Source organism: Suncus etruscus, chromosome 5 (genome assembly GCF_024139225.1).
Source record: "Suncus etruscus isolate mSunEtr1 chromosome 5, mSunEtr1.pri.cur, whole genome shotgun sequence".
NCBI lineage: Eukaryota > Metazoa > Chordata > Mammalia > Eulipotyphla > Soricidae > Suncus > Suncus etruscus.
This window is the reverse complement of record NC_064852.1, coordinates 65,597,454-65,623,382: the sequence shown is the minus strand read 5'-3', so window position 1 is coordinate 65,623,382 and position 25,929 is coordinate 65,597,454. Positions and strand designations below refer to the sequence as shown.

General features: G+C 43.1%; 1 protein-coding gene across 1 annotated transcript in view; it reads left to right on the top strand.

The window, feature by feature from the left end:
* The window catches only part of CLASP1 (cytoplasmic linker associated protein 1), a 270,724-nt gene that overhangs the window by 21,255 nt on the left and 223,540 nt on the right, over positions 1-25,929 (top strand). Inside the window, exon 2 of the mRNA XM_049773166.1 lies at positions 20,518-20,997. Within this exon, the coding sequence (XP_049629123.1) occupies positions 20,803-20,997 (195 nt within the window). The 5' untranslated portion in view covers positions 20,518-20,802. The remainder of the gene's footprint in view (positions 1-20,517; positions 20,998-25,929) is intronic.

The following is a 25,929-nucleotide window of genomic DNA, read 5'->3' as shown; positions in this document are numbered from 1 at the left end:
TCCGCCAGGTCACTCACGTTGCACTGAAACAATTTAAAGCTCACTGTGATAGTGACTTGATATGTCAACGTATAAATTAAACTTTACATTTCTTGTTTTAGCAAGCTCAGGACCCCTTATCTTTGAAGGTACTGTGGACTTTGTATACTTTTCCAGTCCGTCAGATTCTGTGTATTCACTGTGAAGCTTTCTAGAATCAGAAACAGAAGGGAATTGTTGTGGAGGTTGACACAGAATACAATGCCAGTGCACTCCTGAGATAGATTCTTACTCAAAGTGTTATGCTTCATTGTTGTTGTAGCTGTCCTTTTTCTCTACTGTTGCATGATTATGTGCAGAAATGGCGATCAGCTGACTGGAAAGCACCTTCATATGCTGTATGGGAAGGGATAGGCACATGTCTTTCTCCATCCAGTGAGCCTGGAAATTGTGCTTGTCTTGCCAGATTGGCTGGCCCAGCGTATTCCATGAATTTCTTCTTCTTCTTTTTTTTTTTTTTTGTTTTTTTTGGGCCACACCCGGCGGTGCTCAGGGGTTACTCCTGGCTGTCTGCTCAGAAATAGCTCCTGGCAGGCACGGGGGACCATATGGGATACCGGGATTCGAACCAACCACCTTTGGTCCTGGATCGGCTGCTTGCAAGGCAAACGTCGTTGTGCTATCTCTCCAGGCCCGTATTCCATGAATTTCTGAAATGCTATGCAGACACTTAACTACATCAGGTGTATCTCTTCATTTTTTTTCTTTTCTCTTTATAATTATAGGATCATGAAGTTGCAAAATTAGTAGAGTTTCTGTTTATACTTCCACAGTTTCTTCAATGGTTACACCCACCCACACCCTTATATGCACACATACAAGTATTTCTATATGCATGTTTATTTTATTCCTGATTTTTTTTCAGGATGTTTTGTTCTCTGCCTCTCTATTACTCTTTCCCACTTTTTTTCTTTCAGTTTTTATTTCTAATTTTGTTTGCCATTGGCATCTGTAGGAACTATTAAACCCCTGAACTAATGATTTCTTCTGGTTGTAGGGCCCTAGTGATGGCACAGTGCCCAAGGTGCTAGTTTTTCATGCTGCTGACCTGGGTTCAAAGCCTGGCATCTCATATGGTGCCCTGGGACCATAAGCATAATTCCTGAGTATATAGAGAGAGTAAACTTTGAGCACTTCCCGGTGTAGCCCTAACACAAAACAAACAAATGAACAAATTTCTGATTCTCTCCTCCACACTCCATTGAGAAGATGTTTGGCTTTTCCTCCCCATTTGTCCTGTGTGGAGGACTTACCTAGTAAGTCATGCTGTGCCAGGGTCTATCTAGTTGCTTCCCACCTATGTAGGCTCTTTGCTCTTACTTTGGGAGTATGAAGTATGGTGAGTATATCCTTTCTTGTATAGGTCTTTTGCCTTTATTATATACCCACACCTAAATCATGCAAATGCAAACATCATGTGTGTTATGAGCAGTGGTAGCTAATTTGATGATGAAAAAATTCCATTTTTTTCTTTTTCTTTCTTTCTTTCTTTTTTTTTTTGGTTTTTGGGCCACACCCGTTTGATGCTCAGGGGTTACTCCTGGCTATCCGCTCAGAAATCGCCCCTGGCTTGGGGAGACCATATGGGACGCCGGGGGATCGAACCATGGTCTGTCCTATGCTAGCGCTTGCAAGGCAGACACCTTACCTCTTAGCGCCACCTTCCTGGCCCCTTTCTTTTGTTTTTGGGCCACACCCATCGCTGCTCTAGTAACTCTTGGCCCCACACTCAAGAATCACTTCTGGCAGCATTGGGGGGGACCATGTGGGATGCTGGGGATTGAACCTGTGTTAGCCGCATGCTAGGCAAACATCCTACCCACTATGCAATTGCTCCGGCCCTGGAAAAAGTCCTTAAAGTTACAAACCATATTCAGTTCTAAATCTGTTTCATACTTGCTGTGTGATAGTAAAAGTAATGTTGCTTCTGAATCTGTCTCCTCTTCTACAAAATAAGGGCACAATCTAAGATTGTTTATGGGGACATAATGAAACTGACATTTCTTCTGAGGGGAGGTTTTTGGGCCACCCCTAGCTGTGCTTTGGGTTTACTCCTGGCTACTGTGTTCAGGGATTATTCCTGACTGTTCTTGGGGTACCATATATGGTACCAGGAATCAAACCAGGGTCAGCTCTGTGCAAGGCAAGCATCTTTTTTTTGTTTGTTTGTTTTTGGGTCACACCTGGCAGCGCTCAGGGGTTACTCCTGGCTCTCTGCTCAGAAATTGCTCTTGGCAGGCTCAGGGGACCATATGGGATGCCGGATTCAAACCACCACCTTCCGATTGCAGCAGACGCCTTAAACGCCTTAATTTCATGCTATCTCTCCAGCCCCAGGCAAGCATCTTAGTTGGTTTATTATATCTTTGGTCTAAGAGGTGGCATATCTGTAATCACTTGGAGAATTGTAGAGTGATGTTTCAAATGTAAATTTTTCATACTTTTATTCTTTTTTAATTGTTTTTGTTTTTGGACCACACCCAAGAATGCTCAGGAGTTATTTCTGGCTCTGCACTCAGAAATCACTCCTGATTCGAGGACCATATGGGATGACAGGGGATCAAACCTGCATTCTGGGTCAGCCATGTGCAAGGCAAACGCCCTACTGCTGTGCTACCACTCCGACCCCATCATACTTATTTTTGTTTTTTCCTTTTGTTATTTTTGGGGGGGCCACACCTGGTGACGCTCAAGGGTTACTCCTGGCTATGTGCTCAGAAATTGGTCCTAGCTTGGAAGACCATACAGGATGCCATGGGACCATATGGGAGGCCAGGGGATCGAACTGCAGTCCATCCTAGGCTAGCGTGGGCAAGGCAGATGTCTTACCATTTGCGCCACCGCTCTGGCCCTTTTTATTTTATTTTTTAAACCTTTATTTATTTATCTATTGATTGATTGGTTTCTGGGCCGCACCTAGCTGTACTCAGGGGTTACTCCTGGCTTTGCACTCAGAAATTGCCCCTGGCAGGCTAGGGGACCATATGGGATGCCTGGAATTGAACTGGGTCCCTCCCGGTCAGCCTCATGCAAGGCCAACACCCTACCACTGTGCTATCTCTCCGCCCCTCCCATCATAACTTATTTTAAGATTATGTTACGGGCTATGCTGAGGGCCACTCTTGGTGGTGCTTTGGGGCCCATGTAGTGCTTGAATTGAATCTGACCTTCCTTCCTTCCTTCCTTCCTTCCTTCCTTCCTTCCTTCCTTCCTTCCTTCCTTCCTTCCTTCCTTCCTTCCTTCCTTCCTTCCTTCCTTCCTTCCTTCCTTCCTTCCTTCCTTCCTTCCTTCCTTCCTCCCTCCCTCTCCGCCCCTCCCATCATAACTTATTTTAAGATTATGTTACGGGCTATGCTGAGGGCCACTCTTGGTGGTGCTTTGGGGCCCATGTAGTGCTTGAATTGAATCTGACCTTCCTTCCTTCCTTCCTTCCTTCCTTCCTTCCTTCCTTCCTTCCTTCCTTCCTTCCTTCCTTCCTTCCTTCCTTCCTTCCTTCCTTCCTTCCTTCCTTCCTTCCTTCCTTCCTTCCTTCCTTCCTTCCTTCCTCCCTCCTTCCCTTCCTCCCTCCCTCCTTCCCTTTCTCCTCCCTCCCCCTCCCTTCCTCCTTCCCTTCCTCTTTTCCTCCCTCCCTCTCTCCTAATTTTCAGGTTCTGAAAGTTAGTTTTTGTTTGTACTTTTTTTTTTTTTTTGGTTTGTACTTTTGTGTCACACCTGGTGATGCTCAGGAGTACATACTCAAGTATAAGCCGACCCACCCAATTTTATTCTAAAAACTGGGGAAACTAATGACTCGAGTATAAGCCAAGGTGGAAAATGCAGCAGCCACTGGTAAATTTCAAAATTAAAAATATATACCCAAAAAATTACAATAATTGAGGAATCAGTAGGTTAAATGTTTTTCAATATTTGTTGTTAAAGAAAAACTGTAAACTAGCAACAATAACTTTATAACTTTAAAGTGCAGAAAACTGTAGCTTAACAGGTATTCAAGCTAAATCACAAAGGTTAAAATCCTTCAAAATTGGATTCCTCCTCCTCCTCCTCATCTGTATACCCAAACAGAGCTTCAGCTGTATCTGATGTGAGGATATCAGCATAGATATTGTCATCATCACTGAGTTCGCAGATATCATCCTCACTGCTGTTGGTCTTATACAAAGCGCAGAAAATTGTGGGCTAAATAGTTAGTGGTATCCAGTTCAGGTCAGCCGCCTACCTCTTCAGCTCAGTCTCGACTTGTGGACTGAGCTGAAGCACCCTTCAACAGATGGCATAAGACTGGAGACTCTGGGGCCGGGCGGTGGCGCTGGAGGTAAGGTAAGCCTTACCTGCGCTAGCCTAGGAGACGGACCGTGGTTCGATCCCCCGGCTCCCATATGGTCCCCCAAGCCAGGAGCGACTTCTGAGCGCATAGCCAGGAGTAACCCCTGAGCGTCACCGGGTGTGGCCCAAAAACCAAAAAAAAAAAAAAAACCAAAAAAAAAAAAAAAAAAAAAAGACTGGAGACTCTGTGCATTTGATTCAGTGCACGCGCTCCTGACTTTGTACTCAGAGATCACTCTTGGTGGTGCTTGGGTAACTTTATATGGGATAGTGGGGATTAAACCCCAGTAGACTGCGTGGGAGGCAAGTACCTTACTGACTATACTATTTCTCTAGGAAAGTCAGTTTTAAAAACAAATGTCAATTTTATAAACTACTTAGCTCGATTTCTTGAGTTATGTACAAAGATTTTCTTTTCTTTTCTTTTTTTTTTTTGGTGGAGAATGTGGGCAACGAGTACAAAGGTTTTCTTTGCTTGTCTATCCCAAACCTTTTTTACATCTTCTGTCTTCACATTAAGTTACCAGAACTTAATAGGGTTTTTTTTTCCCCATATGGCGGTGACCCCAGCTCCCATGGGGAATTTGGGATGGCCATGTCAGCTGCCATGCTCTCAAATAACATATCAAATACTCTCCCTTTTTATTCACCCACATTTGGGGACTTTTATGTTTCAGAAACCTCTAGGAAAATCTCTTTTGGTAGTATATATTGTGTCTTCTAATTTTTTTTTAACAGGTTTCACTGTTAGAAACCAACTCCAAATATATTCTTGAAATAGATAATACATATTTTAATTTTCTTTAAAAATTCTTTGATTTTTGAGCCACATCTGGTGGTGCACAAGGATTACTTCTTGTTCTTTGCTCAGAAATTACTCTCAGTAGGCTTGGAGGACCATATGGGATGCTGTGGATCAAACCCAGCTCAGTTGTGTGTAAGGCAAATATGCTCTACCCACTCAGATAATAGATATTTTAAACTGATTTTCATTTTTTTTTTTTTTTTTTTTTTTTGCGTTTGGGTCACACCCGGCAGTGTTCAGGGGTTCTCTTGGCTCTATGTTCAGAAATCGCTCCTGGCAGGCTCAGGGGACCATATGGGATGCTGGGATTTGAATCACCATCCTTCTGCATGCAAGGCAAATGCCTTACCTTCATGCCAACTCTCCGGGCCCAAAATGTATATTCTTGATATAGACAAAGTCTTTGAAATCACTAAGGTATGTACATCTATGGCATACTACACATAATAGTAGTAGGATGTATATTGCTAAGTGAATATGGAATATTTTCTTTATGGGAGGGGATAATGTTGGGGGCTATTCCTGTCTCTGTATTCCAGGGATCATGTGGGTCAAAGATTAAATCAGGGTTAGCTGGGGCCGGTGAGGTGGCGCTAGAGGTAAGGTATCTGCCTTGCAAGCGCTAGCCAAGGAAGGACCGTGGTTCGATCCCTTGGTGTCCCATATGGTCCCCCCAAGCCAGGGACGATTTCTGAGTTCTTAGTCAGGAGTAACCCCTGAACATCAAATGGGTGTGGCCCCAAAAACAAAAAAACAAAACAAAACAAAAATAAATCAGGGTTAGCTGCATGCCAGGCAAATTCCTCTACCTCTGTTCTATCTCTCCAGCCACATTATTTAGGACAGAGTACATGTTATTGTATAAAATATTTATACTGCATATTATATACTAACATGTATGAAACATGTTAATGTATAAAGCTAATACATTTAGTTATTCTTTTGAACCCCAAGATCTAACCCAGGACCTCTTACATTCAAGGCATTTGTATTTCCCCAATGAAGGTTTGAAATAATGCAGGCTACAAGGATTTGGCCTGTTCTTGTTTGATGCCCATATGGGTCCCTGAGTATCTCTGGGTGCAAACCTAGAGGCTTCTGAACACTTGTCATGTATGTCCTGGAGGCTCTTGATCACTGCTGGGGTGACCCTGGTGGTTTTTGGCACTTCAGGCTCTTGCAGCATCAGCATCTCATCTTTGGGCTCTTACATTGAACCACCAATTCAGTTTGCTGAAAATTGCAGGGTATAGTCCCTGGACCTCCTGAACACTTGGGAGGCCCCTCAAGTTATATCTTTGTCTATATCTCTATACCTAACATTATATATAGTTTTATTGTAAAGGAGATAAACTGCTGGATTAAATTTACTTTAAAAAAGGAGTATGGGGCCAGAGAGATAGCATGGAGGTAAGGCATTTGCCTTGCATGCAGAAGGACGATGGTTTGAATCCTGGCATCCCATATGGTCCCCCGAGGCTGCCAGGGGCGATTTCTGAGTGTAGAGCCAGGAGTTACCCCTGAGCGATGCCAGGTGGGACCCAAAAACCAAAACAAACAAACAAACAGACAAAAAGGGAGTATGTATCTCTCCTTGTGTCCTTATTGTTACTTCTGCTATTGTAATGACTTACTAGTTGGGGTTGCTCAGATAGCTGGGTATGATGCTCACTGGGGAGTTTTGCATGATGTTTTGGTGTTCGAACACTTGGCCACAGTGCTTGGGGATGGTTGCATTTTTGAGTTTGGTACTTGACAAGGATTGTGCATCCTGGCCATGGTGCTTGCATGTCTTTCAGTGGTTCTCACCAGGCTTGTATGCTTTTACTTGTGGTGCTTATACACCCTAGTTGCAGAGCAGCTGGAAATTATTTGTGTGCCATGGATCACAGATAGCAGAGCTACCTACATCATGCTTGGCACATGTTGGCACTGGGATTTAATTTATGCTTGCAAAGCAGGTGTTCTAAGCCACTCAGCAATCCCCTGCCACTCTCAAATGATATGTGCTTTTTTTGTTTGTTTGTTTTTGGGCCGTGTCTGGCTATGCTCAGGCCTTACACCTGGCTCTGCACTCAGGCATCACTCCTCTGAATACAGAGCCTGGCATGAATGGGGAACCATAGGACTTCAGAGAATGAATCCAGGTCATCCAGGTGCAAGACAAGTAATTTATTTGCTGGACTCTTTCTCTAACCTCAGAATTATGAATGCTTTGAAAGGATGAAGTTAGTAGTATGTGAATTGTATCTCAAAACTGTTAGCAAAAATTAATATGAAGAATTATTTAGGTTGACTGGGCAATAAAAAAAAATGGATGTGAGAACTGGAATAATACTATAGCAGGTAAGGCATTTGCCTTATACATGGCGGATTTGCCTTACACAGATTTGATCCATGCAACCCCATGGAACCCCTGAACCCTGGCACAAGTGATTTCTGAAGTAAGCCCTAAGCACAACTGCTTTGGCCAAAACAAAGGGGAGAGGGCTGTGAAATTTTAAGTGATACTTTAAAAAATACAGTAGAGGGGCCAGAGAGATAGTATGGAGCTAAGGCCTTTGCCTTGCATGCAGAGGATGGTGGTTCAAATCCCGGCATCCCATATGGTCCCCCTAGCCTGCCAGGAGCAGTTTCTGAGCGTAGAGCCAAGAGTAACTCCTGAGTGCTGCTGGATGTGACCCCCAAAGAACAAACAAACAAACAAACAAAAAATACAGTAGCAATGATTGTACCTAGAATTAGTGGGAGTGGAATGGGCTCATTCTGTGTGAGCCAGCATTGTTCATATGAGGCTCTCTACCTCATACCTACTCTTCATACTTCTCTAATGAAGTCTTTAAAAACATTATTTTCTTTTTTTGTTTTTGGCCACATCCAGTAATGCTCAGGGCTTTCTCCTGCCAGTTTACTCAGGAATGACTCCTGGGCTTGGGTAACCATCTGGATGCTGGAGATCGAACCTGGGTTGGCTGTGTTGAGTCGGTAGCATGGGTTGGCTGTACTACTGTTTAAGCCAGGGGTCTCAAACTCAATTTACCTGGGGCCGCAGGAGGCAAAGTTGGGGTGAGGCAGGGCCTCATAAGGGATTTCGCTTACCGAATATTCGCAATAAAAAATCGCATTAGTGGGGCCGGGAAGGTGGCACTAGAGGTAAGGTGTCTTCCTTGCAAGCACTAGCATAGGACAGACCAAGGTTCAATCCCCCGGTGTCCCATATGGTCCCCCCAAGCTAGGGGCGATTTCTGAGTGCATAGCCCAGGAGTAACGCCTGAGTATCAAACGGGTGTGGTCCCCCCAAAAATCACATTAGTAAGAAAAAAAATTGCAAAAAATCACATTAAACATTTGCATACCCCGAACGGAACTGCTTGGGGTATGCGAATGTTTAATGCGATTTTTTTCTTACTAATGCGATTTTTATTGCGATTATTCAGTAAGCGAATAATCGTGAATGTTGCGATATTTGGAGGCCAGCTGCGGGCCACAAAATGTTGTACGGAGAGCCGCAAACGGGCCACGGACCACGGACCGCGAGTTTGAGACCCCTGGTTTAAGCCCAAGACAGGATGTCTCTTGTCGGGCCGGTGAGGTGGCATTAGAGGTAAGGTGTCTGCCTTGCCAGCGCTAGCCAAGGAAGGACCACGGTTCGATCCACCGGAGTCCCATATGGTTCCCCCAAGCCAGGGGCAATTTCTGAGCGCTTAGCCAGGAGTAACCCCTGAGCATCAAACAGGTGTGGTCCCTCCAAAACAAACAAACAAACAAAAAGATGTCTCTTGTCTCCTCTAAGAACCTTCCTTGTATAGCAGAAATCTAAGAAGTTATTGTTAGTGTTCTTGCCTAACAGGGGTCCTGCTTTGTTGGAGTACAGTTTAGTGTGCTGATGCTGACATGAATCTTGTTCATATGTTAGATATTTTGCATTGGTAGGTGGTAAGACAACATTGAATATAGTGAGATGTCATTGTTTTCAGCTTTGGTCACATTTCTAGAATGAATAAAATTGTTGTTAAATAGCTGTGTTTCCATTTTAAGAGTTAAAATATCTTTATTGGTCGTTTTTTCTGGAAAATTTGGAAAGTTGAAGAAATTAAGAGGAATCTTATGAATTTACTATTCAGAACCTACATTTTTAATATGTTATGAAATTTTTTTTTCCTTTGTCAGTACTGGACTTTGAACCCATAGTTTAATATCTGCAAGGCACTTGCTCTGCTGATGAGAAAAAGACATATTTTCTATCATTTCCCCCAACATATTGATAGCATATGGTATATAAGTTATAATTTAATATAATTCCACATCTAATTTATTTTATAATTTTATTATTATATTTCTCATTTTTCTCTCCAAATAGACTTCAAGCATCATCCGTATTTTGAGTAAGATAAAAATTGCTTTAGATATTTTGGGGAGGGACTGAGGATGTGACTCAACATAAAGCACCTGCCTTGCATGCATGTTTTGAAGGGCCTTTGGAAGTTTGAGATGATTTTAAAAGTCAATGGGTGTGTGAACATACTCAAATACATGTGTTGGGAGCACACATGGATGTGTGCATGTGTCTTTTCTCTTCCCTGATGGGATGTTTGCACAGGTAGAATGAAGAAAGTGGATTAGTCATGTCATCTTCATTTGCATGTGGGAATCTTGGGTTTGAACTCTGGCAAAATATGGGCCCCACCCACTGCTGAAGTGACTTCCCCTCTGGTCTTCCTTACAAGTACCCGAGAATAGCCCCAAGCACAAGCAGATGTGACCCAAAACCCAAACTTTTTGTTTTGTTTTAGGATCACACCCGGTGAATGCTCAGGGATTACTCCTAGCTCTACACTCAGAAATTACTCTTGAGGAGGGACAGAGGGATGGTATAGCTGTAGCGTGTTTGCCTTGCACGCGGCTGACCCAGGACAGACCGTGGTTCGATCCCTTGGTATCCCTGAACCAAGAGTGATTTCTGAGTGCAGAGCCAGGAGTAACCCCTGAGCATCACTGGGTGTGGCCCAAAAACCAAAAAATGAAAAAAGAAAATACTCCTGAGGGCACTCAGGGGACCATATGGCATGCTGGAATTGGACCTGGGTTGGCCACATGCAAGGCAATATGCCCTATCCTCTAACTACTGCTTAGGCCTCAAAGCAAAAAAAAAAAAAGTTTTTAAGTAATAAAGTCTGTGGGGGTAGAAACTAAATCCAGCTTTCTGTAAACAGTTGCCTAAATCCCAGCCTCTAATAAAGACACACCTAATCAGCTGTCTTGCCTAGTCTTTTGAGCTCTTTCCCTGGCTGTGCCTCCCATAGACTTTGATCCCGACTAAAAGGAAAGTGAAATTAAGGAGTTGGTAGAGTTTAGGAGTCTGAGATAGCGAACTTTGAACAAAGAGCTGAAGGATGGGCAAGATCTGTAGAGTTGAGCAGAAGGAAATTGTCAGTGCCTTGGATGTTGACATGAAGAAGCTGAGAGGAAGGCCTGAGTTTGAGCTGGCAGGCTCAGGAACACCTGCCTGTTAATCTCCCTCGTACCTCAATGGGCTGTTCCCATTAAAGCATCTGGATTCCCTCAGGCAGCATTTTACATCCCTTTTCTTGCCTGCCACCTACATCACCTCTTACTAGCCTCTGATTTGTTTTGGGCCACACCTCATGGTGCTCAGGGGTTACTCTTGATTCTGCACTCTAAGAATCACTCCTGGCTGGCGTGAGTGCTTGGGGATCAAACCCCGGGTATGCTCTGTGCAAGGCAAATGCCCTACCTACCTGCTGTACTATCCTTCAGCCCTAAGCCTTTGTTTTCTAATTCCTCCCCTTACTCTTGAAGCTGTGTGCATTTCTAGCACTGCAATTTAAACAAATCAAAGTGTAATGGTATATACATATATTATTATTACTACTTTATGCTTAGAGTGCTGTGTCATGTCTACTGTAGGGTACTCTGGTATTGGCACTGTCTGTTCTTCCTACTGGACTTTGGCAGTCTTAGTGCACTTGACAGTATCAGTTTTCATTGCCCGATATCTATTCCTTGGTTTGTTTTTTTATACTCCACATATGAATGAAGTAATTTAGTATTTATCTTTTTCTTTTTTTGTTTTTTGGACTACACCCATTTGATGCTCAGGGGTTACTTCTGGCTAAGCGCTCAGAAATTGCCCCTGGCTTGGGGGGACCATATGGGACACTGGGGGATCGAACTGCCGTCCTTTCCTTGGCTAGCGCTTGCAAGACAGACACCTTACCTCTAGCACCACCTCGTCGTCCCCAGTATTTATCTTTTTCTGTTTGATGTGTTTCATATAGCATATCCCTCCAATTCCATTCAAATTAAAGTGAAATACAAGATTTCATCTTATCTTGTAGCTAAGTAGAGTAGACTTGGGTACAAGAAGATCTAATCTTGAGACTGGTCTGATAGATATTAGCTTTTAAATTCTGTTAAAATTAGTAACTTAAAATTTTCTTTTTAGGGCCTGGAGAGATAGCACAGCGGCGTTTGCCTTGCAAGCAGCCAATCCAGGACCAAAGGTGGTTGGTTCGAATCCCGGTGTCCCACATGGTCCCCCGTGCCTGCCAGGAGCTATTTCTGAGCAGACAGTGCCGGGTGTGACCCAAAAACCAAAAAAAAAAAATTTTTTCTTTTTAATGGGGCCAGAGTGATAGGGGCACAGTGGTAGGGCGGTTGACTTGCATGCTACTGACAGGACGGACCTGGGTTCGATCCCTGGCATCCCACATAGTCTCCTACCAGGAGCGATTTCTGAGCGCATAGCCCTGTATAACCCCTGAGCATCATCAGATGTGGCCCCAAAACCAAAACAAACAAACAAACAAAATACCAAAAAACCCCTTTTAGTAAAAGGAATATTTCTAGCTTCATTGTCTTATGTTTAGAATGGGAATGATGATGCCTAATTTGCAGGTGTTTCATAGTCTTTGCCTCAAATTCTACCTATAACCATGATTAGCTTTTCTACCTTGTTGAGTGCCATAATCCGTGAACTCACCTCCTATCTACAATGGAAGACAATGCTCAAGCTGAATCTTACATATATAGTTTGTTGCTTTATGTTCTGACCATCCTTTCTCAAATGATCAAGGTACTTAGCATATCCCTTATTTGGAAGGTAGTGCTTTCTTCTTGGGAAATCTGTTGTGCATGCTATGTTTGTTAACTTCTTACATTGACAGTTTTCATCATTCTACAAATATTTATTGAGAATGTGTGGTAGATTTGAAATCATAGTCACAATATTTTGTTTCTCCTCTTACTGGCAGTACCCATTTTCTCATTCTTATGTTCTAATAGGGCCACAGCCAGAGCTGATTAGTGCCTGAGTTCATACCAGCAAGTGCCGACAGGCCTCTAGGTCACCCCCTGTGGTTGGAGAATTGGCATGTGATGCCAGGTTTTAGTTATGCACTTTGCCATCCGAACCGCATCCCCAGACTCCTTATACTTTTAGTTGGAACTGGCCTTGTGACTTGTTTGACCAAATGAATGGCAGACACGGCAGAACTGATTTGCAAGTTCTGGATCCTAGGTGAGCTGAGCGCTTCACCTCTTTGTTATCTGGGACTGCTGAAGGCACTTGCATTAATAATTTAAAGAATGGATGGATCAAAGGAGCCTGGAATAACAAGATTGAAACTGTATAAGTAAGCTTGAGCTTTGTCTTAAAATGATTTGTGGCACATAATAGGGCTAAGAATATTTATAAGCAAGTATGGGGACTTCTGCACAGATAAAGGACTTGTAAGAAGAGCAGAGTCAATGAGATAAGGAACTGCAGACTCACCCAGAGGTTAGAGATCATGTGTGGCAAAGGTACAGCTAGCAGCTGACTTCAGACCTGTGAGTGATGCCATGGCAGACGCTCCAGCTGTCAGCTGTGTGAGCAATCCCTGCTGAGCGTCCACCCTCTGTCCAGCCAACTCACAGCCTTCAGAGAAATATAAACTCCTGTTGTTTTAAGCCACTAAGTAAAAATGACTCTATTTTTAGTTTCTCTTGGGAGAAGTGTACAGTCGATTAAGAAGTTTACTGAGCTTATGGTTCTACTCTCTCCACCCCCTCTCACTGGTCCTCCATTGTTAATTTGCCTCTAATTTTGTACGTAGTGCCACAGAGTTAATGACAAGGTAAGGACTATGAAAATAGGGGCAACTATTAAAAATGCTCCTTGCAAGTCCTCTTCCTCTTTTTTTGGGCCACACCTGGATGTGCTCAGGGTTTACTCCTGGCTGTGCACTCAGGGATCATTCCAGGAGGGCTTGAGGGATCATAAGGATTCCAGGGATTGAATCCAAGTCAGCCATATGGAAGGCAAGCACATTATCCACTATACTACTGCTCTGAGCCCTGGGAGCTTTTTTATATCCTTACTTTTATTTAATATGTATGGAGTACATATTCTTCTTAGTGCTACTCAGGAAGTGCCAAGTAAGTACTAAAGACCAGTATTCTCAACATTTTTTGTTTTGGGTTTGGTAATACATGGTGGCGATCAGGGGTTACTCCTGGCTCTGAGCTCAGAAATCACTTCTGATGGGCTCGAGGGACCATATGGGATGCCTGGGATCGAACTTCAGTCCTTCCAGGGTCAGCAGCATGCAAGGCAAATGTCCTACTGCTATACTATCACTCTGGCCCAGTATTCTCAACTCTTTACATTTTATCTTTTACTGTGTGTTTATCATTCTTATGAAGGCTGTGATTCTAAGTCTTTTCCTGTTGGCTTGAAGCAGAGTTAGGCTATTGTCAGGTAAAGCTTGCTCTGATGGGGCCGGAGAGATAGCATGGAGGTAAGGCGTTTGCCTTTCATGCAGGAGGTCATCGGTTCGAATCCCAGTGTCCCATATGGTCCCCCGTGCCTGCCAGGAGCAATTTCTGAGCATGAAGCCAGGAGTAACCCCTGAGCACTGCCGGGTGTGACCCAAAAACCACACACACACACACACACACACACACACACACACACACACACACACACACACACACACACACACACACAAAGCTTGCTCTGATAATTTCTACTTTCCAGGATGTTTAAAGGAGAATGACTAGGATCATTGTCTTGAATTTTTATTCTTTTGCCCCTAAACACTGGGATGATGAAGAAATGTCATTCAGGCCTAATTATTTTAATGGGAATAGGAATGTTGAAGTTGGAGAATTGAAGGGCTTGGTGCTGTTGGTTTTGAGAGGAGCTGTCATATTCTTCACAAACAACTGACATGTATGTATCTCTTTTCCTGTCGGCTGATAGAATAGTGGGTTCCAAAGCTTTTGATTCTTGCCTGAGGTGAAAACTCTGCCTGATAAGAGAAAACATCCTCATCATCACTAGTATAAGGGAAATGCAGATCAAAACCAAAATGAGATAATCACCTCAAACTTGTAGAATGTCAGTTACTAAAAAGATTAGAAGGCTGGAAAGAGTAGCACAATTGGTAGGAATCTTGCCTTGCAGGAGGTTCACCTGGGTTAGATTCTTGGTATCTTATATGATCTCTCTAGCCCTGCCAGGAGGTATTCCTTTAGCACTATGTGTGTGGCCCAAAAATGAAAACAAAAGAAAGCTATAGGCTTTCTTAAACATCAAATCTGTGGATAGAGAACCTGGGCTGGATGTAGGTAGAAGGAGAGTTTTTCCTCCTTTTTTTAAATCAGTCATCTTGTTTACTTTCTAAGTATTCTGCCTTTTAAAATAGGGTGCTCAGGAAAAAATGGAGTGCTAGGGATTGAACTGTATTTTTAGGGAAGTATGTGCTTGAGCCTATTAAACTATTTTAATCTGGCCTCATATGTATCTTTTGTTCTGTATTTTGGTTTTGGACCACATCAGGAGGTGCTCAAGAGTCAGTGCTCAAGTATCACCATCTTGGTGATGGTTTGCAAGAACATATGTTGCTGGGGATGAAACCTGGAGCTTCTGCATGCAAAGTTTGTCCTCTGACTTATTGAGCTAGTTTCCTGTTCCTAAATTTTTCATATAATTTCATTGCTTTATGAAGTTTTGCCTATATTTGAAAATTTGTTTTTATATTTTTTGGATACACCCAGTGGTACTAAGGGCTTGTTATGACTCTGTACCCAGGTATCACTCTTGGCAGAGTGGAGAGCAGTGCTGGGGATTGAAAAAGGGTCAGCCTCATGGAAGCCTCATTGGAGGCTTATCTTCTGCACCACTTTTTTTGTTTGTTTGTTTTTTGGGTCACACCTGGCAGTTATCAGGGATTACTCCTAGTTCTACACTCAGAAATTACTCCTGACCTGGGTTTAATTCTTGGCATCTCATATGATCTCCTGAGACTGCCAGGAGTGATTTCTGAGCACAGAGCCAGGAATAACCTCTGAGCACCGCCAGGTGTGGCCCCAAAACAAACAAACAAAAAAAACCTCAAAACATACATAAAAAGAAATTACTTGTGGCAGGCTCAGGGAACCAAGTGGGAAACTGGGGATTGAACCTGGTTTGACTGTGTGCAAGGCAAGCTCCCTATCTACTGTGTTATCATTTTGTTTCCAAAGCGCTGCTATTAATAACTTTTTTTTTTGTTTTTTGTTTTTTGGGCTACACCAGCTGCACTCAGGGGTTACTCCTGGCTCTCTCTGCTCAGAAATAGCTCCTGGCAGGCATGGAAGACCATATAGGATGTCGGGATTGGAACCACCATGGGTTCTGGGTTGGCCGCTTGCAAAGCAAATGCTTTACTGCTGTGCTATCTCTCTGGCCTCTGTTAATTACTTTTAATTAAAAAAAATTTTTTTTAAAGTTTTTGGTTCACACCTATCAGTGCTCAGGGCTTACTCTTGGTTTTGCATTTAGTGTCACCAGATAGGTCTTAGGAGACCATGAGATGTTAGATGGAACCCTGGTTGACAGCATGCAAAAGCAAGTGTTCTACCCACTGTACTATCTCTCTAGTCCCTTCTCTCATATATTTGGATTGAATTGTAATTGTTTAAAATTTTTCATGGGGGCAAACAGAAGAGAACATAAATATTTTTTTTTTTTGCTTGGGTAGTCAAAAATAACTCCAAAGGAGGGGCTGGAGAGATATCATGGAGATAGGGTGTTTGCCTTGCATGCAGGATGATGGGGGTTCGAATCCCGACATCCCATATGGTCCCGTGAGCCTGCCAGGAGCAATTTCTGAGCATAGAGCCAGGAGTAACCCCTGAGTGCTGTGACCCAAAAAACAAACAAACAAAAACCAAAAAAACCCCCCAAAACAAAAAAACTCCAAAGCATATATTGGAAACTAGTGACAGTATTTACTGTTAGGTCAAGAAATTGGGAAGGAAAAAAAAAAAAAAGAAATTGGGAAGAACTGTGTTTTATGGATTTGAACTTTGGATTGATAGTCCTTGAGCATCTGTGAAAGTAGAGGTGGAAAATGGTTAGATGAGGAAAAGTTACCCCAAAGTTTAGGTTAGAGAAAATAAATGACTATGACCAGAAGGGACCTGAGATAGCACAGCAAGTAGGGTGTTTGTCTTGCATGTGACCGACCTGGGGTTTGATCTCGGCATCTCATATGATCCCCTGAACCCTCTAGGAGTAATTCCTGAGAGCAGAGCTAGGAGTGAGCCCTGAACACTGCCAGGTGTGGCCAAAACAAAAACAGAAAAGAAAAAAAAAGAAGAAAGAAAAGACCTAGTCTGCTTAATACTTTGGTTTCAGTGTCTTATTTTTCTGTGGGTTTTGTAACCTGCTTTGAAGTTAATATTTATTGTGTAATTGCTTTCAATAAGCTGATGCTTTGGTTAGAAATATGACACTAACAGTTTCAGATGATGTGCTTTTTATTTGTTTTGTTCTACCCCTGACTGTGCATGGGTCTAGATTCCGGTTCTGCACTCAGTTAATTTGGCTGTGCTTATATTGTATGCTGGCTATAGAACATGGGTTGGCCATATGTAAGGCAAGTGAGTGACCTGACCAAATGGGATCTTTCCTAGTGTTCCAATAAAGAGAGATGACTTTGCTCTTTGCCCTACTGCTTCTGAGCTAAGCATCAATACTGACCTCCTGTCTCTAAGAACAGAAGTAGGCCAGAGTTAAAACCAAGACTTGGAAGGTGGGGAAAATAATTTTATTGGCAATGCAAACTTATCCCTCCTATACTTGTTTCAATTGTAAAATTGGACTGTAAATAACAACATAAAATCTAAAATTAGGGATATTAGTTAACCCACAGTAAAATAGGGAAGTTAATACCATTTTAATAGAGTTGGTTGGAGAATTAGAGTACATATAAGTCATCTAGCATAGAACCAGCTACCTTCTGTCAATAGTTAAAATGACATTTGGGGCCAGAGTAATAGTACAGGAAGTTAGAGCCATTCCCCTTGCATGTGGCTGACCCAGGTTCGCTGCCTGGCATCCCCAAGAAAGACTTTCTCAGAACTTAGTTGTTTGACTCGACTTTTCACCATCTCTAAGTGACACTTTTTAGTGTCACTATCATCAGGTCATGACTTAAGTGGTTGCATGGTGTCAGGTGGCATCATTCCCATGTCTTTTAGTTACTGTTGTAGGTCAGAACATGATAGTTCTTCCCACATGGCTTCTCATCTGCTTGGAGACCAGACTTGCTTGGGGACAGCAAGGCAGCCCCAGGGCTGTGTTTTTGGAGAATAAGGCACCGTGTTGGCTCTCGGATTTCTACTTTGGAGTTGCTAGTTTCCCACGGGACAAAGCAAGTTAGTCCTATGGGAGCAGAATGGGGTACTGCCATGATGGGAAGGAACAATTTCTCTTCTTCCTTCCTTCCTTCCTTCCTTCCTTCCTTCCTTCCTTCCTTCCTTCCTTCCTTCCTTCCTTCCTTCCTTCCTTCCTTCCTTCCTTCCTTCCTTCCTTCCTTCCTTCCTTCCTTCCTTCCTTCCTTCCTTCCTTCCTTCCTTCCTTCCTTCCTTCCTTCCCTCCCTTGCTCCCTCTTTCCCTCGCTCGTTCGCTCCCTCCCTCCCTCCTTCCCCCGCCCCCTCTTTGATTGAAGTGGTTGCATGGTATTAGGTGACATCATTGAGCCACACCTAGTAGTGTTCAGGCTCCTTATTCAGAAATCACTCGTGGCAGATTCAGGGAACCATAGGAGATGCCAGGGATTGAACCTGGATCGGCCGCATGTATGGCAAATACCCTACCTACCCATTGTAGTGTCACTCCAGCTCCTGATCATCTTTTTTTTTTTTTGGATTTTTGGACCACACCCAGTGACACTCAGGGGTTACTCCTGGCTATGCACTCAGAAATCGCTCCTGGCTTGGGGGACCATATGGGATGCTGGGGGATTGAACTGCTGTCCACCAGGTCAACTGCGTGCAAGGCAAATGACCTACTGTTGCATCATTGCTTTGGTCCCTGATCATAATTTTTTATTTTATTTATTTATTTATTTATTTATTTATTTATTTATTTATTTATTTATTTATTTATTTATTTATTTACTTAGGTTTTTGGGTAGTACTCAGGGGTTCCTTCTGGCTCTACACTCAGAAATCACTCCTGGTAGGCTCAGGGGATCATATGGGATGCCAGGATTTGAGCCAGCATCCTTCTGCATGCAAGGCAAACACCATACCTCCATGCTATCTCTGGCCCCTGATCATCATTTTTAAACACAGTTTGTTTGTTTTGCCTCTTGGGCTACCATTGGGCCTAGAAAGAATTTTCTTCCAGCTCCTGTGTCATAGGTATGTTACTTAATCGAACACATGAGCCTGTTAAGGGACTGTAGATAATTGAATTTTTTTCTTTCCAGTTTTGTTTCATGTTTAGGCCATCCTTGGCAGTGCATGCTTGGGGCTTTTTCAGTCTCTGCTTGATGTTGCTCTTGCCTGAGCGCAGAGAACATGCAATTCTAGGGATATCCTCCATGTTTTCAACCCATTATTTTTTCTTTTTTCTTTTGGCTACACTTGGCAGCGCTCAGGGGTACTCCTGGCTCTGCACTCAGAAATAACTCTGGGCAGGCTCAGGGGACCATATGGGATGCTAGGGATTGAAACCAGGTCCATCCTGGGTCTGCTGCATGCAAGGCACAGACCCTACTGCTGTGCTATCTCTCTGGCCCTTCAGTCCTTTGAGCTTTCTCTCCAGCATTGGAGATCATTGTGCTTGGACTGAAAATGAGAACAAAGTGTAAATAGCTGGTGTTTGTATATTTTGGAAATGTTTTTGTGAAAGAGGGAGAGCCTAGATGGTTAGATGAGACAGTCTTTTTGAAGATCATCCATCTCCCAGCTCCTACCTTGTTAAAGATGTCAAGAGGCTTTGAAGAAGGGTTTCCTCATCTAATGGTTCCTGTTGGCATTAAACACCTCTGGTTCTAGAACTTGAAAAAGTATGGATCTTTTTATGCTGAAAATAGTGGTGGTGGAGAATCGTGGTAGGAAAGGGGGAAAAAAATGTTGTGCTTACACTAGAAGTGATTCCCTGCACCGAATTTAAATTTTTTAGTTTATAAATTCAGATTTACCTACTGGAACCCTTGAGATTTGTTGTGTGATATATTGTTGTGGAACAGACTGTTTTCAATTAATACAGTGACAGGGAAGTGCATGCTGCATCTTGAAGATAGTCTTCTTAGATGAGAATGAAAGGAATTGGGAAAAGAAATTGAAGTGAGAAAGTAAAAGTGTGCAGGTTGCTTCAGCAAGTCAAAAGTTAGCTGGTCAGCATGTTCAGTTTGTTTGATGAAAACAGTTTCCCCCAATGTGATTTTTGAGATCTCTTTATTTAGGAAGCCCAAATGGTGTGTTGTCAGTGAGAATGCTGTGTCAGTAACAGAACAGAGTGGAAACCTGTCTGAGTCTCTGTTGGGGAATGAGGAGGCAGGGACTTTGACTCCTCAGTTGCTCATCTGCTGAACAGGAAATCTGTTGTAGGCTGCAGTTACCAGACTAGCCATTTTAGTCAGTGTTGTGACTTGGTTATTTAGAAGTCTTGAGAGTGAATAAGCTACAGTCTTAACCTGACTCAGAGCGGTGTTTGGATTCTGGTTTGGAAGCAACATGTAAGCTACAAATAAATATGCAAACTAAAGCAGAAGATTGTTTTTCTGACTGGTACATTTACAAGCTGGAAAATTGTGAAAAAAACATTAACCCACCAACTGTGCAGCTCATTGGCTCTTTGCTTTGGGCTCTGATGTTCTTCCTGATAAAAATAATAATTATGTTATTCCGTATGGGTGCCAAGTGTTCAAGCTTCTCATTCTGTGCTTGTGATTGTAAATGATTTTGCACTGTGTACCACTCTGTCACTGATTTGATGTTTTAAAACAGTTTGAGTATTATGTGTTCTGTACTGATTTGTTGTCCTCTTCTCTTTTTATTTTTTTCAGAATGGACTGCTGAATTATGAAGTATTTCAGACCCAGTAGTAGAACGTCACTCTGCCACGCGCTCCTTTATCTCCTACTAGTTATTTAAATTGGACTTTTAATATCCTACCAGCTGCTCTTCAGACACACATGGTGCATTGTTGCCATTCCCCGGATTGCATCTTTGAAACACAGACCCTTAGTAACCTTCAGCAAACAAAGAGGCAACCTCCTGGGTCCACTTACTGGGAGGGTGTCACCCTGACTGCCCTCTAGCTTTTGCTGGCTCTGGATTTGAATTCCACCATGGAGCCTCGCATGGAGTCCTGCTTGGCACAGGTGTTACAGAAGGATGTGGGGAAGCGACTGCAGGTTGGCCAGGAACTGATAGACTATTTCTCAGACAAACAGAAATCTGCCGATCTTGAGCATGACCAGACCATGTTAGATAAACTTGTGGATGGACTCGCTACCTCTTGGGTGAACTCTAGCAATTATAAGGTAAGCTGTGCTTTGGAAGGCACTCTTAGAGGTGGCTGGGTTGCCTGGGATCACAACTGGTTCTTAGGGGGAATAGGTGCATTGTGAGCAGTCAGCATCATGCCTTGGTTGCCAGTGACACACTTAGACTGGGGCTTTGAACTTTCCATTCCAAGGCAAGTTGAGCTTTCTTTGATTTTTCTTGGAGATGAACAAAATCTCAAGAGGAGGACAGTGAACAGATACAGAGATGTTTTTATGTTGGAAAGTTTATAAGTTTTCAACCTTGTGGTTACACAGTAAACATTGTGTCTTGAAGCAAATGGGCTATAGACCTTAGCGGTGGTCCTTGAAGTGTCCTCGCTTATTTTCTCTCAGGGATGGTACTGGCTATAGTCTTTTACTTTCAGATCACTATTTTTGGAGAGCTTGGGTATCTGATTGGAAATATGGATTGTTGAGGACTCTTTTTTTTTTTTTTTTTTTTTTTTGGTTTTTGGGCCACACCCGGCAGTGCTCAGGGGTTACTCCTGGCTGTCTGCTCAGAAATAGCTCCTGGCAGGCATATGGGACACCGGGATTCGAACCAACCACCTTTGGTCCTGGATCAGCTGCTTGCAAGGCAAACACCGCTGTGCTATCTCTCCGGGCCCTGTTGAGGACTCTTTTAGTGCCTGGAATGCAGATGCAGGTCTAGACTAAAGGACATCTTTTTTTTTTTTTTTTTTTTTTGGGCCACACCCGGCTATGCTCAGGGGTTACTCCTGGCTGTCTGCTCAGAAATAGCTCCTGGCAGGCACGGGGGACCATATGGGACACCGGGTTTCGAACCAACCACCTTAGGTCCTGGATTGGCTGCTTGCAAGGCAAATGCTGCTGTGCTATCTCTCTGGCCCCCTAAAGGACATCTTTTGAACTTTAAAGATAAAGCCTGGTCATGTGGCTTGGTATATTGAGAGGGGACAGGGGGAGCCCTTTGACCCAAATTAATTGTGAAGATGCTTTATATTTCATGAATAAAAATTTCATGAATAAAAGCTGTGCTTAACTTGTAATATTGAAGTGGTGCTTTTTTTCTCTTCTCACCCTCCTCCTTTAGTTTGTATATGCTGAAAGGAGCCTGTAGGGAATATAGTTGAGCTGGGAGGCAGAGTGGGACATTTGTTTAATAGCATTAGACATTGTGAGAAGCACTTAGAAAAATACAGTGTTTTGTGTTGCTTTTCATTGATTCACTCTTCTGAGATTGATTTGCACCTGGGAACTTGTACTTAAAGGATTTTTTTCATTTGATCTAATATATACTGTTTTTCAAATACATAAAACTTCAGCTTCATCTGAGTGTCAGCAGGCTTTATACTTGTCTAGGACCCTGATTTATATATATCTTCACCTATAACTGAATCAGGGCTTATTCTACATGTGAAAACTGCACTTTAATTCTATTTATTCATCTGAAGTTAACAAGTCTATTTGTGCTTGACATTGGTGATAAATTAGAGGGTGTCATGGGGAGAGGAAAGTGCCATACTTTTTATGTGTGTTTTCGGGGCCCCATTCAGAGGTGCTCAGGGTTACTCCTGGGTCTGTGCTCAGGAATTATTCCTAGTGGTGTTTAGGGAATCATATGCCAGAGATTGAACCCGGGTCTGACACATGCAAGGCAAATGCCCTTACCCGCTGTGCTATTGCTGTGGCCCCGTAAAGTGCCGTACTTTTGAGGTCTGTGAAGTTACCTTTTCTGTATTGAAATCATTGTGCCCTATCCTCTGTGGATGTTATGACACTCCTTGCTGAGAGTAACTGTCATTGTTTTCATCCATCCATCCATCCATCCATCCATCCATCCATCCATCCATCCCATTTATTTATTTATTTTTGGGCCACACTTGGCAGTGCTCAAGAGGTCACTCCTGATATGTGATGTGGGAGGGAGATTCAACCGGGTTGGCTGCATGCAAGGCATTCATCTCCATTTCCTGCATTACCATTATATCTAAAAAGTTCAAAGTAGTAAAAGTAGTGTCCAAAGAAGGAGAAGGTCTGGTTGTATATTTGACTGGGAAGGAAACCTGTCTCAGAAGCTCCCCAGTAGTAGGCTTTTTTTTTTTCTTTTCTTCTTTTCTTTTCTTTTTTTTTTTTTTTTTTTTTGGTTTTTGGGCGATGCTCAGGGGTTACTCCTGGCTGTCTGCTCAGAAATAGCTCCTGGCAGGCACGGGGGACCATATGGGACACCGGGATTCGAACCAACCACCTTTGGTCCTGGATCGGCTGCTTGCAAGGCAAACGCCGCTGTGCTATCTCTCCGGGCCCCCAATAGGCTTTTTTTATTTATTATTACTTTGTTTTTTTTGGGGGGGCCACACATGGTCGTGGTGCTTGAGTAATTTTTGGCTCTGCACTTAGGAATTATTCTTGGCAGGCTCAAGGTACCATATTGGATGCTAGAGATCAAAGCTGGGTAAACTGTGTGCAAAGTAATGCTTTATCTACAGTACTATCTCGCCAGCTCCCTACATTCCTGATCTAATGAAGAAGTTTCAATCTCCTCTGAATGGATTCTGTGGCCATTTAAGGGGGAGGATCCTTGAGCAGGACTAGATTTCTATAATCAGGAGGGGAGGCATCTGAGAAAGGGTTAATATGTAAGATATATAAGATATATAATGCTTGTGCGAGAGGGAGAAGGATAGACATAAAATGACTGCACTCAAGTATGGGATATTAAAAAGTATGGTAATATCCAGTTATAATAAGATGAGCGTTAGGAGAACCAGTCCATGGTAGGAAGCTTGCCACAAATAGTGGAGCAGTGCAGTTAGGGTAGAGAACGGTTTACAATGACAATGATAATCGAAACTGATCACTCTGGACAAAAAATGAAAGGAGATAAAGTGATATGCAGTAACAGTATTACAGACCACAATGTCTAAAAGAAAATGGGTGGGGAGAAATGTCTGGCTAAGGGTAAGGGGTAGAGTAGGAAGGAAACTGGAGAAATTGGTGGCAGGAAATGTGAAAGGTGTTTATATGCTGTATGACTGAAGCTCAGTCATGAACAACTCTAACTGTGAAAAACAACAATTGTATCATGAATAACCTTGTAAATCATGGTGCTTAAATAATGTGATTTTTTTGGGCCTGTAGTGATAACACAGCGGTCAGGCATTTGCCTTGCACACGGCTGACCCAGACGGACCTGGGTTAGATCCCTGGTGTCCCAGTATGGTCTCCTGAGCCTGCCAGGAGTTACTGCTGAGCGCATAGTCAGGAGTAACCGCTGAGCGTCACCAGGTATGGCCCAAACACAAAACAAAAAAAAAGTGACCTTTTTTTGTTTGTTTTTGTTTTTGGAACACACCTGGTGACACTCAGGGCTTATTACTGGCTATTCGCTCAGAAATAGCTCCTGGCTTGGGGGACCATATGGGACGCTGGGGGATCAAACCATGGTCTGTCCTAGGTTATTGCATGCAAGGCAAACACCCTATCCCATGCATCACTGCTCCAGCCCCCAAAAATGATTTTTAAAGATATATAAAAAAGAAGGTGACATGGATAATATTAGCCACCTAGAGTCAGATGAGTTTTCCTAACCTCTTGCAGTGTCTGCTTCTCCGTGTGTACTGCTGGGCCAGTGGGATTGGGTTCTCAGTGAGAGTTTCTATCTCTCAGTGGAAGCCCTGGTCTTGAGTCTTTATTTGGTCTTGTATTTTGTTTTCTAGTTGATTCTACACTGTGGGTAGAGGAAATTAATAAATAATTAGAGATGGCATTAGTCCAATGTAGAGAATGATCCACAGAATTTGGTGGGGAGGGAGGCGAAGAAAGTAATGACAGTTCACAGATATCTGATTAGGAGATGGGGCACTTTGTTTCCTCTAGCATTTGCAGGGCCACAGAGGAGTACAGGATGAAGACTTGACCCTTCATGAAGTAATTTTCCAGACAGCTGTTGGTGTGATAGAAAGGCAAGAAGGTGCCGGAATTGCTCTGGCCACACACTGTCTCCTTGCCCACCTAGAGTGCATGTTTGCTGGGTAATCTCCTGGGAGGTGTCAAGCTTTGTAGTCTTGTCTGGTGCTTCTCCTCTTTCACAGCCCTGAACACCTTCGTCCCTTGTTTATAAGTTGACTAAGTGATAACAAAGTGTCTTGTTCTTGTCTGAGTTGGAACATAGTAGATTCTCCTCAAATACTCATTTGAGTGAACTCAGGAATTCAGAGACTGCTCAACAAATGTTTCTGGTAGCTTTATATAATCTAGAAACTTAATTTTTTTGAGTTCCTCAATCCTGCTTCCCCCAACCTCCCCCCCTTTTTTTTTGGGTCACACCTGGCGGTTCTCAGGGGTTACTCCTAGCTCTGCTCTCAGAAATCTCCCTGGCATACTGGTGGGACCATATGGGATGCCGGGATTTGAACCGGGGTTCATTCTGTGTTAGCTGTGTGCAAGGAAAATACACTACTGCTGTGTTTTCTCTACCGTACCAAACCCCTTCTTATCATAGATCATAATTCTCTCTCTTTTTTTTTTTTTTTTTTTTGGGCCACACCCGGCGGTGCTCAGGGGTTACTCTGGCTGTCTGCTCAGAAATAGCTCCTGGCAGGCACGGGGGACCATATGGGACACCGGGATTTGAACCAACAACCTTTGGTCCTGGATCGGCTGCTTGCAAGGCAAATGCCGCTGTGCTATCTCTCCGGGCCCAGATCATAATTCTCATTCAAAGCCTGAGCCTGAGGTAAAATTTAGATTTTATCTGGCATGTTTATATATTATTTATTGAAGGAACTCATTTTACATTAAACCAAGCTTTGAAATTTGACTTTTTTTTTTTTTTTTGGTTTTTGGGTCACACCTGGCAGTGCTCAGGGGTTACTCCTGGCTCCTGGCTCTATGCTCAGAAATCGCTCCTGGAAGGCACAGGGGACCGACCATATGGGATGCCGG